The sequence below is a fragment of the Pseudopodoces humilis genome, chromosome 11 (assembly GCF_049639895.1).
Source record: "Pseudopodoces humilis isolate 2021_Gansu_Grassland_sample_001 chromosome 11, ASM4963989v1, whole genome shotgun sequence".
In the NCBI taxonomy this organism is placed as follows: Eukaryota; Metazoa; Chordata; class Aves; order Passeriformes; family Paridae; genus Pseudopodoces; species Pseudopodoces humilis.
This window is the reverse complement of record NC_142210.1, coordinates 15,620,518-15,638,149: the sequence shown is the minus strand read 5'-3', so window position 1 is coordinate 15,638,149 and position 17,632 is coordinate 15,620,518. Positions and strand designations below refer to the sequence as shown.

The 17,632-nt window shown below is 50.6% G+C and overlaps 1 protein-coding gene across 9 annotated transcripts in view; it reads left to right on the top strand.

The window, feature by feature from the left end:
* Positions 1 to 39: 39 nt before the first annotated feature.
* RUBCN (rubicon autophagy regulator) overlaps positions 40 to 17,632 on the top strand; it is a 30,715-nt gene continuing 13,122 nt past the window's right edge. The window contains exons 1-9 of one of the 9 annotated variants that reach the window (XM_088060787.1): positions 40 to 101; positions 10,894 to 11,047; positions 12,826 to 12,909; positions 13,825 to 13,984; positions 14,158 to 14,264; positions 14,821 to 14,961; positions 15,179 to 15,335; positions 15,562 to 16,110; positions 16,659 to 16,703. In XM_088060787.1, the coding sequence (XP_087916913.1) occupies positions 11,009 to 11,047; positions 12,826 to 12,909; positions 13,825 to 13,984; positions 14,158 to 14,264; positions 14,821 to 14,961; positions 15,179 to 15,335; positions 15,562 to 16,110; positions 16,659 to 16,703 (1,282 nt within the window). In that variant the 5' untranslated portion in view covers positions 40 to 101; positions 10,894 to 11,008. Of the gene's footprint in view, positions 102 to 4,735; positions 4,810 to 5,125; positions 5,627 to 6,819; positions 7,032 to 10,893; positions 11,048 to 12,825; positions 12,910 to 13,824; positions 13,985 to 14,157; positions 14,265 to 14,820; positions 14,962 to 15,178; positions 15,336 to 15,561; positions 16,111 to 16,658; positions 16,704 to 17,632 lie in introns of those variants that run through there. The other 8 variants (XM_088060781.1, XM_088060786.1, XM_088060780.1 and 5 more) reach the window with 8 other exon arrangements.

Below are 17,632 nucleotides of genomic sequence, written 5' to 3'. Positions count from 1 at the left end.
CATGCGCAGCAGCACCGCCCAGCCCCGGGCACAGACGCCCGCGCCGAGGAGCGGCTCAGCCCCGCTCTGGCACCGCGCCTCCTGGCGGCCGGGAGGAGCAGGTACAGCGGGCGGGGGGCGATGCCGGGGGGCGATGCCGGGGGGCGATGCCGGGGGGCGATGCCGGGGGGCGATGCCGGGGGGCGATGCCGGGGGGCGATGCCGGGGGGCGATGCCGGGGGGCGATGCCGGGGGCGCGGGGACCCGCTGGGTGCTGGCGGCCGCTTCCAGAAGCGGCTTGTCCAGGGACAGTGTCCTTGAGAGGAGAGAGGACCCGGGGAAAGGCGGGGGGCGCTGGGAAGCAGAGCTGCAGGCAGCGTGCGGGGTGCAGGGGGCTGGGGACAGGGAAGTTGTGCTGTAGGGCACGGAATCCTGGGCTGGCTGCAGACCTGATGGGTGCTGAGAGGGGCCACGGGGGTGACTGGAAGCCTGGAGCACCTCTCCTATGGAGACCGGCTGAGGGATTTGGGGATTTTCAGCCTGGAGAAGAGAAGGCTCCAGGAGGTCTCATTACAGACTTCCAGTACTTCAAGGGGCCTGTAGGAAAGATGGGGACAGATTTTTCAGCAGGTTTTTTTGCAATAGGACAAGAGGTGATGCTTTAAACTGAAAGAGGGTCGATTTCGACTGGATATAAGGAAGAATTTTTTTACAGTGAGAGTGGTAGAACACTGGCACAGATTACCCAGGGGGGTGGTGGATGCCTTATCCGTGGAAGCATTCAAGGTCAGGCTGGATGGGGCTCTGAGCAGCCTGATCTAGTTGAAAATGTCGCTGCTCATGGAAGGGTGGTCAGATCACATCATCTCTAAATGTCCCCTCCAATCCAACCATTCTGTGTTGCAGGATAAGGAAGGGTGTTCAGCTGAGAAGCTGACTGTGAGATGCCTTTGCCTATGACCCCCCATGCAATTGAGAGAAATAATCTGTTCTGTGAACAGCAAAACCAATGCAGGGTAGTTTTGAGCAGAATTATGTTTTCAAAAGTCAAACAGCTGAGTTCAAACTAGGTTCCTATTTCAAAATACCATGTAAAGCTTCAAATTACTATTTAAACCCAGAACACTGTGTCCATAGATATGTTGTTCTCTTGGGTTCTTTTCAGAGTTGTTATCTTCACCAGGTTTTGGACAGACTCGTGATTGAGAAACTCAGAAGAGAAATTGTTTTTTGAAACAAGGAATCTAGCAAAGCCTTTCCCTCCTCCCTGTATATTTGCATTCTTTGGAGTTCTGGGTATTGGTAGGTCAGCAGTACACAGGTGCCTAGTTGGCAGTTGGCTGCTGCTGAACAAGTTACATGTAATAGAGCATTTTTACACAACAGCACTTTCTACATTTGATACTCTATTAAAGGATAGTAATTATCTCTGATATCTCTACATCTTGCTCGTGGTTGGTTGAAATTGGTCACTGAGTTCCAGAGACAGAAAAGGAGGGAGCAGACTGACAAGGTGATCACAGAGGACACACTTCCTTCAGAAGCCAGGCAGTAAATGCTGAAAGGAAAACCCACATCCTTTTCCCCTGCTCACAACGTTCACCTGGCATTACTGTCCACATCTCCCTGAGTTTTCTCTGGGACCTGTGCTGAGGCTGCCATCTGAAAGGTGCCTTCCTTCACCATAACCAAAGGATAGCTTGTTTTAGGGTCTGCCTGCTTGCCTCTGGAGGGGGAGCTCCATACCAAGACTGCGGGGACTACTACAAATGCCCTTGGGTAGGGATAATTATTTCCGTACATGACCTTGCACACACCTTCCACATTTCTTTAATTACCCACATATTCCATATGCGCATTTGCTAAAATAAACATTCTGTGGCAAGTACAATATCCTGAGTACCTGACACACAACGACCTGTGGTGTGTGTAATCCTTGTCACAGTTCTGTCCTGCTGTGCTGGGAGCTACCTGTACTGAAATACTGTGCAGGCCTTAAGAATGGGAGATCTTTCTAGCACTGTTACTGTGAAAGGCAAGAATAAGAGGAGTGAGTTGAGGCTTTCTGTCCTCAGCTGTGTCCTATACTACAGACTATTGACAAAGCCTTGCTCTCTACATTTACACTCCTTATCCATCTCTTTTTAAATAGGGCAAAAAATGTGTTTCTGGATGTTCCTCTTGCTGCTTCCTACCGTCTAGAAGAGAATGGCTCAGTTACTGTCACAGGACACCTCCAGCTAGTGAGAGATTTTCCCTTCAGGCAGGAGAAACTCATGACCACAGTGCTGGAGGCTGACAGTTCCACCCTGTTTTCTTCTCTGTGTTCTCCATGGGCAGCAGAAGTTCAGACATGGAGTTTTGGAGCCACAGATTTAAAAATTTTGATAACATATTCCCCCAGGGGAGATTGGATGACAAGTGATTGATGACGAGTAGGAGGTTCTTATAATCAGACTATGTTTCTAAAGCAAATATGCTATTGCCAGATAACCAAGAATTACTAAAAATAGAGGTGCCAAAAGTATTTTAAAAAAAGTATTAAGTCAAATTCCCATGAGGCTGTAGGGTCCAGCTCCATCTGGGGACTGTGTCACACCAATAAACAAATGCTGTTTACCCCAAACAAACACACAAACTGCAAAGGTGGCAGATGCTACTTGTCCTCGTGACAAGTGGAAATCTGACAAAATCCAGATTTTACCACATCCATGAGTTGTGTTTATTATACCAACAGGATACCAGCTGTCTGCTGCTCAGCACAACAGAAAACCAGGCACAAGTTGTGATCCTGAAGAGCGTTTTCTTTCTGTGTTCAAAAAGCCTGGGGATCACAAAGGCAACCATGCAAACATCAGCTCTTGTTTTGCTGTGTGGCTCTTGGGAGTGTGTCAGCATCAAGCCAAGTGACAAAGCTTCCACGTGGCACTGAGAGCTATAAAGAACCAATATTTTAACTGTATGAAGTCCAGTATGACTCAGCTGTGCTGAGTGCGTAACACTGTGTGTCTAAAGCACCCACAGGCTGTAGTAAATTTTGGGGCTGGTTCTTTCCTGGGCTTTTCCCACACCTTTCCTAAGCACCAGTTGTCTCCTCACAAAAATGAGACCTCATGGCTTGTCTGCCCAAGTAACCCCTGCTGTTTCAGTAGGAGGAATTGCAGAGGAATTGTGGAGGAATTGCAGAGATTTTACCTGCTGAACACACAGAAATTCCCAGGATGAAGTGTTAAAATTACCAAGCAGAAACAGCACCCAAAGGATCAAATGCTAGGTGTACTCAAATATTTAAAGCCAGAGGGGGACTGTCTAGTCCAAGCTCAATGCTGTGAGCTGTGGAATATCACACATGCTTTGATCCTGTATTTATAGATATATATAACATACCTTTACAATTGTTGATCTCTACTGCCACTCCTTAAATTTTACACTGGAGGATTAATGTCCAGTTAAACCTCAGTGCAGACCCAGAAGCTCACGTCTGTGTGTGACTACAAGCTTTTTATTTATATTTTTTTATATGCTCTCTAAATTGATGTGGGTATTGACAGGAGTTAAGTAAACAATGACTATAAGTAATGTATACAAAACAACATAATGAAGCAGAGGAAATGGAGATTTTTCTCCTGGAGAAATTTAAAGTCACCATTGAGCAACATGCAGGCTATTTCTAACTTGTGGAGCTGGGATAATCTTGTAATTCCTGATGGAGGAGCTAAATTAGATCTGTTAGCTTTATCTGCATGCTTAATTTCACCAGACATTACCATCTAACAATCACAATAGTCTGGATGACTTGAGTTCCTCCAGTGTTTACTGTGAGAGTCAACACAGTCTGATGGCCTGAGACCTAACATGCCATGTACAGGCAGTGTTTTCAATCAGTGCAGTAGGCTCCATGAAAGGAAATTTCTGCCTGACGACTGGATTCAAGTTGTTTCGCACTTCTGTACAATTACGATGCATGAGGAGTCCTGATCTCTTCATTAAACACCTTCTGAAAAATACATTATCGTTGTTGTTATCAAGAACAGCAGTATAGAACCTTGTACCCCCATGTGCTGCAGAAGTACTGTACTGGTAAAATAAACCACATAGAAAATGTCAGGTCAAGAGGTGCTTTTTCATGTATGCAGCATATAGTTATCATTTCAAGTAACAGTTATAGGGAATTTCCATTGTACAAATGCCTGGCTTTGGTTTCTGAGGCATCAGACAACTGAGACGTATATAGGTTTTATCTCCAATAATAATTTGTCATTGACTATTCTCAGTCGAAAGACAGCAGCATCACTTTTTCCTTCTTGAAGTTTCATTTCACTGCATTTCGGCGGAAGGCACATCTTATTCTGTTGCAATTTTCACATCCTTCTTGCAGTGGGCGATAGAACAGAACCCTCTTTCCATTTCTGTCTCTGCAGGTGTGATCAGTGCATGAGCTGTCGCCCAGGGACACGTTGTTTGTTTGCTTTTTTCCCCTTGCCATCGCATTTTCCTCATCACGTCCAAGTCGGGATTTAGTGACAATTATCTCAACAATCACTGTGCTTTTTCCCAGCGCTTTGAAGCCGGGGGGACCCCGAAAACTCCCGGGCGGGGGAGGCTGCAGGGGACTGCCCGTCATGGCGGCGGTGCACGCCGGGAGCTGTAGTCCGCCGCGGTACTGCGTGCGCCGGCGAGGCGCGGTGCACGCCGGGAGCTGTAGTCCGTGGGTGCGGCGGGGCGGGGCGGGCGCTTGCCCCTCCCGAGTGACGGCGTCGCGGTGACGGCGGCGGGGCCGCGCGCGCCCGGGATGGAGATCGGGCCCCACGCGGGGCACGCGGAGAGTCGGTGGGGCCGCGCGCGGCGGGACACGCGCGGGAGGGGCGGAGCGAGTGCCCAGGGCACGGCCCGCAGGGGCGTTCGATGGAGGCTGGCACCGGGCGGGTGTGGTGCGCAGGGGCAGCGCCGGGGTGGGGTGGGGCAGCGTGTGTGCTCCCGGGAGCGGCAGGGTCCCGTGTGTGCTCCCGGGAGCGGCAGGGTCCCGTGTGTGTCCCCGGGAGCGGCAGGGTCCCGTGTGTGCCCGCGTGGGGGGGCGCACAGCCGCGCGTGTGTGTGTATCTGGGACGCGGCGCGGGATGTGCGTGCAGGAACGCGGGTGGCAGCAGTGCCAGCAGGCGCGTGGTGCCTGGGCAGCAGTAGGGATGGGCAGCGGATGCTCCTGGAGAGCTCATGTCCTGCCTGGGAGTGTGTGCACAGCCAGGGCACAGGTGTGGGGCTACCTGGGGGCGAGCAGGGAGTGAACAAACCCCTCGTCAGTGGGATCACCGCTTGCAGAGCATGACACTGCCCCCGGCTCGGTCTCTCGTGAGAGGAAGCACACATTGGGTCGGGCTATCGGAGCCATCAACCACCCGAGGCCAGCAGATCGCTCTACTCCATGCCCTGGGAAGGAGTCTTGGTCACTGAGGGGGCAATGAGGGCCAAGGATGTGTACCCTCAGTAGCTGGTGCTCTGTCCCACAGCAGCTGCCAGGCCTCTGATTCACAAGCCTTGAGCTTAAGGGTGAAACCACCCCGCCCTAACGTCACGCTGCCACCATGCTCTGCAGCTTGCTGCTCTGGGATCCTGTCTCCTTCCTGGAAGTCATCTGCATCCCCTCTTCTAGGTGCTGAACAGAAATATCCTTATTTATCTCTTTATTCCTGATGGTGAGGCCCTGTGCCTGTGCATGGCTGGTGGTGAGCATGGTGACCTCGGCTGCAGGGTCTTCGTATGTGCTTCAGGCCTGGCTTTTCTTAGCATTGTTAGCATTTATGAGCAGCAGAGGCTGTTTCCTAGAGCTGTTTTGATGGCAAGTCCTGTTTACTTCATGTTTTCACATGTGCATTGGTTTTGCCCTGGTGCTCACAAGCGCGGGGTGAATGTTGGATGGAAATTGAAGTGTTGGCTGGGGAGGAAGGAGTAGCTGAAACTTGATACGGGAAAGAAGGATTCCTTATCTGAGGGGCTCAGCCATTCCTGCCTGCCATATCAGCTGGGAAAATGCCACCGGTGCTTTTAAAGCTATAGCACAGGTTTGGGGTGCCTTCTGATTTGCACTGTTTGAGCTGTTCTCCGTTTTTACTAATGCTTCAGGCACAGCAGGTTCCAAAAGGTAAAAGGAATTGACTTGCATTCACTGCTTGGTCTTTCCAGGCTCATCTTTGTGTGTTTTCTTGCATTTGCAAGCACAAGTCATGCACTGCCAGACTCTGCCTTCGTGAGACTAATAGGGCTGGGGTGGTGCCACGCTCAGCACTCCCCCAGGGACATGGAGGGCATCACCCCCCACCTGTGCTGGCTCATGCAGGTGCCTGCTTGTTCTCCTGGCTGGCACAGGGAGGATCCCGCATGGGCCTTACGCTGCCTTGTCCTTTGTGTGAGGCGCTCAGCATTTTTATTCCCAGTGAGGTGCCATTTCACACTGGATTGTGGCAGTTACTGATTGTGATAAGGTAGAGATGACTGGATCCATCTTCCTGTGGATTACAGAAAATGCAGAAGCAAAAGTTATTTTGCTGAAGTCCATCCTGCCAGCACAGGAGAGGAAAATGAGGATCTTGTGCTGGATTTTTCCTCCTAGCAGCAGGTCTGAAATGTATCAAGTGGCAGGGTTGTAATGCCAGTGTCGAGAAAGGACGTTGTCCTTGGAGGCAAGAGGGTTAGTGTTGTCCTGCTGGGCAGAGAGCAGGGCTCTTGGGGTGGTGCAGAGAACACAGCAGTCCTAGAGGGAGCAGATGGGCCAATGGTCAGCTGGGCAGATTAGCAAAGAGCTGCCACCTTTGTCTCTGGCACCAACAAGACAGAGGAGAGGGTTGCTAAAGGGAACCTGTGCTGTGAGCAGTGGAAGGATGTGAGCAGCTGCTCTCCGGGAGATGGGCTGCTGTGGGGATCTGCTCTGCCTGTCCCTGCCTCTGGCTGCCTGTGTGCTTGTCACAGGCAGGTCCTGGGCAGATTGAAGTCAAATGGACAGTACCCTGGGTCTACAGATTGTGGTCATCTGCTTGTGAGAGACTTAGCCAGATGAGCAGGTAAAGCTATCTGCCATGGGAAGGTTGAAAAACACCTTTAATCCCTATTTTCTTCCCTTATCCTTTGCCAGTGCAGAGAAAAATGCATCAGCAAGCAGCACTTCTGGGCTTTGTTTGCTGGGGGCACCTTTTCTGGTTGTGCCCCCATTTTATATCAGTAGCAGCTTTTAGTATGGATGCAAGTTACCCTGCATGCCCCTTTTCCAGCCAGCCCACTCAGCTATTCCTGCCCATCCCTGCTAGGCTGGCAGAGCTCTTCTGGCTTCCTCTGCCTTGTCAGCCACTCCCCGCGACTGCAGATGAATTGCACGAAGCCTGGCTTTCTTTAATCCCTTTTCCCAGCAGTGCTGAGCCTGCCGGAGGAGGAGCAGGCGGGGGAGTCCAGAAAAGGGGCTGCTGGTTGTCTGGGAGATCTGGGGACAACGAGGCGGGAGCAGGCTCTGCGCAGGGCAGGTTACGTGGCATCTTTGGTTTCTGCAGGAGGAATTGACAGCCAGCACAGGAATGAGTGTCCTTGGAGATTTGTCAGAAGTCCCTCTATAACCTCAGCATCCTTAGCCCAACCTCTTTAGTGTGCTAAGAAGGATCAAGAGAGTCTTCCAGGTGGAGGTCAGGATTCAAGCAGCCATTGCTTGGTGCCTCCTGCAGAGCACAGGAGATACACAGCAGATGATGCTTGCAAGAAAGATGAGCTTCATTTTTATTTTTAATTTTTGAACACTGGCTACCTGTATGATTCTGTTTCGGAAAGTAATCAGGGTTTGGTTTTATTTTAAATGAAGAAGTCAGCAGCATGGCTCCCTCCCTTTGCTGTGAGTCACGTTTGCTGACTTGGACTGAGAGAAGTTCATACCCTTGCTGGCATGGAGGGGCTGAGAAAGCCTTGGAAGAGCAAGCAGCATTCCCTGTTGTCAGCAGTGTCAGCATTAAACCATTTTTTGCTACGAGGCTGGATTCTGTCTTCTATCACTCCAGTGCAAAAGGTTCAGTTATGTTTGGGACAGTTCCTGATGGCAGGTTGATGTTGCTGTGCTTGAAGATGGAGTTTGTTGTGGAAAAGAAAGGAGACCCAGTGCCAGGTTTGTGGAGCTGGTGATTAAAATTGGAGGCTGGATCAGAGGTTGTCTTTAAGGGAGGAGAGGGATGCAGCTGAGATCTCACTGCTGCTCCATGCTCCTGCAAACACCCTTGGCCCTTCTGGCTGGGGGAACCAAGCTCTGCTAGATCAGGGGAGCAGAATCATGTGTGGTTCTTGCAGGGGAAGCTCTGCTCTTGTTCTGGGGGTATTACTCACTTTGCTCTTATTGTAAATTGGGGTGTTTTCATGATGTAATATGAATTGGCCTTACCCCATGCCAGGCTTTCTATAGCACTAGCAAAGGAAAGTTCTCCTTATTCAGATCTTAGTAATCCTCTGAACACCAGCAGAAAAGGGAATTTGGGCTTTCTCCGTCCCTCCTAGCAGCTGAAACCCAGGCTCTGTCAGTGGGAGGGGAGCAAACCCTGCTGCTAATTCAGGGTCGCCCCAGAGTCCAGTCAAAGCTGGAATGTGGTTAGCTGTGGTCTCTCAATTTCCCTGGCATCTGCAGCCAACTGTATGGGTTGTCATTTCTTCAGCCTTGTGTCGCTGTATGTTTTTTAGCAGAAATGCCAGAAACAGCTGTGGTTTGGGTATCAGAAAGGTCTTAGGTCTTGTGTGTTCAACTTGTGAACTGCTTTGGGCCAGCAAGTCCCATAGGATACTTACTGTCCTACCAGGATTTAATTCACTTTTGGTGGGTTCAAGATCACCTCTGCAAAGGTGCTTTAATTATGTGGCTTATTTTCTATGTGGTTCTGTGTTCAATGTTTTAACATTTTGAGATTACTTTGTTCAAGGATTGCTTACCCTTAGTTTCTCCGTGCTAGGAAAGAGCCATGGTTCCTGGTTTCCTGCCTCTTAAGATGCACAAGTTCTTTAATGAGACCATTCATTTGGAAAGGCATATCTCTGCATGTGCTACCCTCACATCCTTGTGTGCATCACCTGCTTTTTATAGCATGAAATAACATGGGAGGGAGTTCCCCTGACTCACTGACTTGGAATATCAGTGGTGTGGCTGAGCTTTCACTTGCATTTCCAAACTCTGAGTGTTAGAGGTATCTTAGGGAGGAGTTGCTGATGTTTTGAGCTCAGTGCTGCAGGTGCTCTTTGACCAGGCACTGCTGATTCCTCTCTGGGCATCCACAGACAAAGAACATCTGCATCACTCAGGGCAGAGATGGGAAAAGCCCATAAATTCAGCAGAGCTGGATAATTTCTGTGTGTCTCCCCAAGCTGTATCTCCTTTAGGAAGCTGCCTTTGATTCATATCTGTGCATTTTTTTTCAGTCTCTTCTGAGATAAAGCCCTGTGCCTATTAGTCTAAGTACAGCATAAATGCACACATGGTGCCACATGCACTGCAGGTCTGGTTTAGAGCTCTAGTGCTGTCAGGCTGACATGCTTTGCTGGTGGAATGGGTTGGCTTCTGTGTGGTTTAAGCTTAGGAGGGCATTGAAGGTGGTGATGTTTCCCTCATGAGAAAGGGAAGTGGATGGGGAGCTTGAAATAGAGCCAATAATTAATGATCTGCTTGTTCAACTAATCAGTTTGGCAGTAGTGAGCAAGTCTCAAAAAGAGAATATTGGTGAGAAAATCTTTGTTTTAATTACCAGAAATATGCAGCCTACACTTTGATCCCCAAGGGATGAAAATGAGAGCAGTTTTAAATAATGTTATTTATTTTAAGTTTTTTCCTTTTTTTTCCCGTTGTGCTTTGGAAATCCAGTTTGGCTTTGGCTGTGGGAGTGACTAACTGCTGAAACACCGTCTTGTTTCTTGCCAGTTAAAAACCTGAACTTTCATGTTAAGGTGTCAGTTACGGTGCTTTTGTTACAAACTCTGCAGAGACTTTTTTTTTTTTTTTTTTGCTATTTACACTCCTAACTGTATCTTGCAACATTCCTGTTCTTCTGAGAGGGTGTCTCCTATTTGAATTTGTTTTTGGCAGCTGCTGTTCATCTGGCAGCATTGTCAGGCAGCTTGGATGGGAACCTCAGTCATCCAAAGCTTCCTTCCCCAAAGCTGATTTTGCATAGTCAAATGATGTTACCTCTCTGCATCATCACTCCTGCTTTGTGGTAGATAATGGTGATTTCTTGCTGTATGCAGGGCAGCCAAGGGGGATGATACTGATGAACTGTTGTGCACACTCTAGAGTTTGCCAGCAGTTTTTTAATGTTTGTCCATAAGATGATAATGTTTTTGCAAGTTATGCCTGCAGCAGGTCAGCTACAGAGAGTGGTACAGCTGGAGATGCAGATGAAGTGTCACCTCCCTGGGAGAGGAGCAGCTCTGCATCCTGACAGGGCTGGAGCTCTCGAGGTGGTGTGCACTGCTCAGGGAGTGCTGCTCTGCAAACACAGGGTCTGCTCAATGTGGTGGCCCTCACACCCTTCCATACAGCTGCTGTGCTCCTGAGGGGCTGCTGCTCTCTTAGAGAGAACATGTCAGTGAAGCAAGAGCCTGCTAGAAAGTGAATCCCCAGCTTTTTTGGCCCAGACTGGGCACGTGGTACATTGCAGGAGCCATCAGTCTGTTTGTCTGTCTCCTGGTGGTGGCTACCACTCAGAAGAACAATATGGCTTGTTGTCCACAAACCATGTGTGTGAGACCACAGGGATGCACAAAGTGCTTCAGCTCACCTTTGCTAGCTCCTGGACCACCAAAGGTTTCAGTCTGAATAGAGTTTCCTTCAAGAGAGTACAATACCATGTTCCTGTTGTGATGTTACTTAAACCTTGCTGTATCTCTGATATATGTTGCTGTGTTCCTCTGCAGGAAGGAGCACTGGAAGCTCCTTGGCAACCTGAAGACCACAGTGGAAGGTTTGGTGTCTATAAGCAACCCAAATGTCTGGTCCAAGTATGGCGGCTTGGAACGGCTCTGCAGAGACATGCACAGCATCCTCTACCATGGGCTCATGCATGACAAGGTGTGACTGTCCTGCCAGCACAACTGTCTGTCTGTCTGTCTGTCTGTCATGGCCTCAGTGCCTGTCACAAGCAGGTGCTGCAGCTCACTTCGGTGCTCACAGCAGAGTGGGCACAGTGCTTGTAACAGGGTGGGAAGTGATCCAAGCAGGGACTGAGCTTGCCTGTTAAATGCTGTGGTTGTCAGAGGGACCTGGAGTTCTATCTCATCTACTTTCAATATGGTTTTCCTAAGTACTTGTGCCCCCTGTGCTGAAGCCAGCCCCTCTCTCCTTTCTTTCTGCTGCAGCCAAGCGATTAAATTCCATTTGCAGTGAGTCAGCCCCGTATCATCTGCACTTGGACAAGTCCCCAGCGAGGCCTGGCAAGAGAAACCTCGCATCTTTACTGTTTCTGGTTAGCTGTGTTAGTAACAGGAGCTGGCAGCCAAACCCATGCTCTGCGTGAATGGGATCACTCTTTCCAGGCTCTTGTTGTGCCTGCAGTTGCTCACCCAGCCTTCCCCCCTTCCATGGCTGCCTGGAAGAATTTCTCTTTCCTGCTTGTGTGCAGAGGCTTGAAGATCTCCCCTTCAGCTTGCAATTACCAGCACAATTAATTTACAGTGGAAAGATGAAGCAAGGCTGCAGGGTTTGCCTGGGGACAGGCTTCCCATCAGTGGCTCTGCCACCCAGAGAGAAGAGAACAGCTCACAGGAGCCCCAGGCAGTTTGCATGGGCCAGCTGGGTTCCAGATCAGGAAAACTGCATCTATGCAGTGCTGCACCCAAGCTGATAAACTTCCGGGAAGCACCAGACTGGCAGGTTGTCCGAGCAGGGAGCTTTGCTCCCTGAATTTATTAAGTTTGCAGACAGCATTAGTTGAGGTGCTGCTCTGTTCCTGTTAGTCCCCAGCTGCATGGACCAGGGACCTTCTCTGGGAGATCAATAGAGAGAGGAGTTACCTTTTCCATGTGAGGAGTGCAGTGCTCCCTTCTGACAGACCTGCTATTCACAGGCTTCTGGAGTGAGGTTAAAATGATTTATGCTTGTCTGTCTGTCGGCAGCAGTTCATGCCAGACCTGCAAAGCAGGATGGTGCGTTACCTTCCTCAGTGCTTTTACTGTAGTCAAAGACAGCTCTTCTACTCAGGAACATCTCCTCTCATCAGGCGTGTGTGACACCAATCAAGCTATAGGAGTTGCAAAAGGAGGCCCATAAAAATACAGCTTCCTAGCAGCAGTTGGCTCATAGTTCCTCCAGCAAAACATTTCCATTTACTTTTTTATTTTCTTGGCAACTTTTTCATCTACAGTTGGGAATTAAAAAGAAAAAAGGTAAAAAAAATCCATATGTACACATTAAGAAAACTAGGGTTAGAGGTTTTTAAACTTTTGAATTAATTTTATTTGTTTGTCCAGAGAACCGAGTTCAGTCTAGAAAATTAAAATGGTCGTGTTAGTTTTCTAGTCTTTTAAAATGCCCTGCCAAACCAAATAAACCACCAAAACAGAAGCCATTCCTCTGTCACTTGCGAAAGAGGAAATAGCAATGGAAGTAAAAATAATCAGATTTTTGGTGAAGAAACACTTTTTGGGTCTGTGTTTACAACCAGTAGGGTGGAGAGGAACACAGAAACTCTGTTGCAGTTCCTCTCTAAAGGGAAGAATAACTTAGAAAACCACTCATTGTCTGAATAAAGCTGAGGCAAACAGCCTGCTGTGGCAGCAAGGGACTAATGGGGATGTGCTCATTTAACTGGCACTTGGGAGGTGGTACCTGACTATGCCTGTCCTGGGCAGGTGTGCTGCAGACAGAAGGATTACTGGCACTTTGTGAAGGACATTCGCTGGCTGAGTCCAGGCTCTGCTCATCATTTGGAGAAGGTGGGTTCTGGTGGGGTGGTCTTGTGTGCCCAGGGGGAGGGCAGAGGGCAGCTGGGCTGGAGCCCATGGGACAGCAGTGCCTGGGCTCTTGTGGTTAAAGTGGCTCCATGGCTCGTGGAGGCTGACACAGCTGTGGTTTTGGGTACAAGCTGTGTCCTGGGGCCTCAGTGTGGCTTGGGCTGAGACAATTGGCTGCTTATTTCTCCCAGGCCAGTCTCCAGGTCTGCAGGGCGGGGTGCAGCAGGCATCACCAAGGGAACTGGCACAAGCAGTTCTTGTGTATGTGCAGGGGTAATTCATGTGTCTGTGCAGATCTCTAAGGGTCTGGGCTGTCCCATTTTCTGCGTTGTGACTTCACCATGCATTTATTCTCCCATTCTTTACGCCAGCTGCTGGCATATGGGGATGCTCCTGGTCCTCTGCTGCCCTGTGCTGACACCTGTGGTTCCTGCTGTGGATAGGCACAAAGGGCTGGCCACTGGTGGTCCCTGTGTCCAGCCTGCTGCTGCGGGATCAGGGGTGTAACCTCAGTTACTGCAGGCTGCAGCAGCTCAAGCATTGCCATAGCCTTTCCCAGTTAATGTGTCAGCAGGAAAATGACTGTCACCACTGGGGTCAGATGGGATTTGGGAGCATGGGGTCCCTCCAGGTCATGGGGAAGAGAGTGTGCAAGAGAAGTTCATCGTGCTGGTGGCTCTCAGAGGACTTTGGTCACTGGCTGACCTTTGAAGCATTGTTCCTGCCTGGTGCTTTTGCCTCCCTGGTGGCTGGGGAGCTGCTGGGACATGCCCTCTTTCCTGCAACTGCCATGGGAAAGCTGCTGTTATCAAGGGGACCAAAGCCATGCGTTGGAACAAGCCCCGGTCCCCTTCTTGCCTCTGCCTGCCTTAACCTGTGCCTGACATCCCTTTCCAGTTCATCAACCTGCAGGAGAGTGGCCAGTGTGACCCCAAGGGCCCAGGGGACCAGGCCATTGCGCAGCTGTGGCTGCAGCACAGCCTGCAGTGCCACTGCCTGTCAGCGCAGCTGAGGCCGCTCCTGGAGAACCGGCAGTACATCAGGAAGTTCTACACAGGTAAAGAGCAATGGGCCTTTTCCTTCTTACTAGGAAAATATCTAGCTGGTGGCATTTCAAAGCTGTGTGGGAGTGAGGGAGGACAGCAGAAATGTTGGTTTGCATGTGAGCAACTGGTTTGTCAAACTGTGTGGGTGAGAGGGACTCCCTTGAGCAGCATTTTTTCTCCCCAGATACTGCCTTCCTGCTCAGTGACGCCCACGTCACAGCCATGCTGCAGTGCCTGGAAGCTGTTGAGCAGAACAACCCCAGGCTTCTGGCTCAGATCGACACTTCCATGGTGAGTTGAGGTCCCAGATTTTATAGCTGGCTCTCCCCAGTTGCCAGCTGGTTGTGGCTGTTCCCTCGAGGTCACATTCAGGGCATGCAGAGCCCTTGGACAAGGGGCTGGACTTGGAGCTAGTAAAAGTTGCTCCAAGAAGGGAGGAGAGTGGGGAACTGGTCTTTGTCCTGCCAGCATGACCAGGGTGAGATGGCTGTGTGGAGCCTGTAGTGGGGCACTTTGGTTCATGCTTGCACCAAGGATTTGAGTAGAGGACCTGAGGACCAATTTCTTGTAAGAGACACCTTTAAAGCTCTCTCCAACAGTCCCAGGCTTCAAGGCCAGCACACAGAGCTGCCTGGTCATGAGGGACAGTCACCCTCTTGAGGGGATGGGCAATGCCTCAGAACACCTGGGTGCCTACTCCTGCTCATTATGCCAGTGACCCTCTGTGCAGCCCTGTGCCAGCTGCCCCCTCTCCAGAGGAGGGAAACAGCAGCTGCCTTCTTTGCACAGAGTCCCCAGAGGAGAGCAATTAGTGAGGCTTTGTTAAATGGGGGCTGTGTTCTTTCAGCTGGCCGGCACGTCACTGCCGTCCCTGTGCGCATCAGACCCTTCTGCTGGGACAAGAGAGATGTGTGATCACAGTGGTGAGGGACACAAGAGCCGTCTGCCAGGAGCGCTGGGCTGCCTGGATCATTTCACTGAGAGCCTGGTAATTTCCCAATGGGAATCTGTCCCATAGCTGTGAACAAAGAGCCGCTTCCCTTCTGTGCTGCCGTGTTTTTCCCTCCCTACCCTCGCGTTCCCAGGGCTGCCACATTGTTTGTGGTTGGTGACCAGGCATTTGAAGGCTGATCCCTTTCTGTTGCTGCTCTTTTGACATGTAGCCCCATAGATGCTGATTTATTGATGGTGTCACCTCTCTTCAGCTTACCAGGAAGAGTGACAGTCCGTCTCCAGTGACGAAGAGTCAGAGCCTGACTGCCCTCCCTGCATCCCTGAGTGTCCCTGCTGCCACCTGCACACAGCAGCGCTGCTTTGGGTCCTTCTCCAGCCTCCAGCATGCAGCCTCCTCTGGCCTCTCAGGTATCAAGGCTGGTTAGGGTAGACCGGAAAAGCCTTTACCTTTTTATCTGCCTATGTATTTGTTGGTGTGGATAGGTATGGAAGACTTCCGCCCATGATGGGAGGGAGGGATTTGCCGGTGGTGGGTGTGCATGTTGGTGTGAAGCCATGATCTTATTGCCACAGGATATGTCTCCTTGTCTCCTTGTGCCAAAATGTGTGAAATCATGCTCTTGCCTCTGTCCAGACAGGAGACCAGTGAGTTCCTGTGGCAGCTCCAACTCCAGCCAGCCCCAGGAGCGCTGCCCGTCCACCCGGTCCTCCTCCTTCAGTGAGGGCAGGTCCCCTCTGGAGCAGCCCAGCTCTGTCACCCGCTTCCACGTCCCCTCACCCAAAGACCCTGTCTTTCCAGCCAGCGAGATGAGCTCCAGCACCACCAGCCAAAGCGAGGACACTTGGACAGGGAGTCAGGATGATCCACAGAGTGATGTTAATGATGGGCCGGAGTACCTGGCCATTGGGAACTCGGGACGCCGGGGCCGGGCATGCAGCAGCACCAGCACCAGCAGCACCAAGAGCAGTAGCTCCAAACTCTTCTCCTCCAGCGGCTCCCAGAAGCTGGACTCAGTATCGTCCCTGGGGGAGCAGGGAGCAAGTGGAGGTGGCAGCAGGGGCCTGAGCCTGTTGCGCCGGTCCAGCTTCTCAGAGGGACAGTCTTCAGCTCCACAGGGCATCCTCAAGAAGAGCCATGTGCGCTCACACTCTGACACCAATGTGACTTCTGGGAAGTTGCACGGTAATGGGACAGCTTTTCTGGGAAGCCTTTTGGGCATGGGAGTCCCTGGTAACAGAAGGCTGATGCTGGCCACCCCTTTGATTGCATGGATCACGTTGGAGAGAGGGACAGTGGGCAAGTGGTTGGTCTTTTCCCTTAGCTTTTCAGCTCCACACTGGAATGATGGGATGACATCTTATTTCCCAGAATGCCCTGGGCTGGACTGTTACTGGTATTGCCAGCTTTTACTAAAATCTTAGAAAATGGCAGCAGTGCTGTGGCATAAGCTGTTCTTCTCCACTGGCCTTGCTTGGCTGGGATGTGGGACTGGGGCCTGGGCTCATCCAACTGGTAGGATGACATCCCACTGGTGACCTGGGTTCTCCTGTGGTCTTGAGTGAGTGAATACATGGGGCTGGGGAGAGTGGGGTGTGAGGGGACAACCAGTTTGTGGGAGTTTGCCCTGATGCTGCCTTCACTGGAGAAGTGGAGGTCCTTGCTGAATAGTAACTAGTATGTCTCTGTTTTCTCTCCTTTAATGCTGCCCTTCTCCTCCTCTGTCTGCCCAGGAGGCCTCAGGGATATCACCATTATAATAGAAGATCCAGTGGCAGGTTTGGGAGACAGTATAACAGCCCTTCATTAGTGATCATTGCATCAAGTTCAGGATTGCTGTCAATCCATTAGTGTTCATTTAGAAAACCAAAAAAATCTTTCTTTGTTGTGTCCCAGCTGATGCTTTGAAGTGTGGTCTGGTTTATGCATGTGACCTGACCGAAGATTCCAGCGTGGTTTGTGGAAGCAATGGACCAGACCCAGAAATGTGTCCAGCTCCCCTGCATGGCATTAGGGAGTGCTGGCCACCAAGTCTCTGAGCTGCATCCCCTGCCCTTCCCTCCATCCACTGCCTCAGAAGCCAGGAGAGGTTTCATCTCTTACCTAGAGAATAAGGGCTGGCAGCTAACCAGGCATGGGCTTGAACATCTAATTTTTCCTTTTATTTCATGGATCTGTGGCACAGGGAGGTTTGATATTGACTGATTTCTAGTGTGTGTAACTACAGCTGAGACTCCTGGATGCTCTTTTGGGCTCAGGGCAGGTTTTACCCCAAGCAGAAATGCTGGGGTGCTACCATCCCTTTGCCCCATGTGCAGAAAAAGTCAGCAGTTAAAAAAACCAGGCTGTTTTGTTTTGCATCCACTGAACAGTGGCACTGCATTTGTTGAGCTCACATCTGGGTGCTGAGGGTTCTGAATCTGGGAAGGCTCATCCCTGGGGGTGCTGAGTGTTCAGAGAGATGTGTCCAGCCTTGTGTCCTGCTCCAACAGATGATGCTGAGCACTGCCTCACTTTACCTTTCAGCAGTAGGCTCTGCTGTATGTGGCATCCCCAGGCATCCACCCCATGAGGTGGTTTCTGTGTTGAGGTGGCTGCAGGACACCCTGTCAGGCTGCAGTGAGTAGCTGTGAGAGTCTCCTATCCTACCCTGTTGTCTCCCAGGCTGTGGAGTGGGTTGATCCCAGGCTCCATCTTGGTGGCTGCT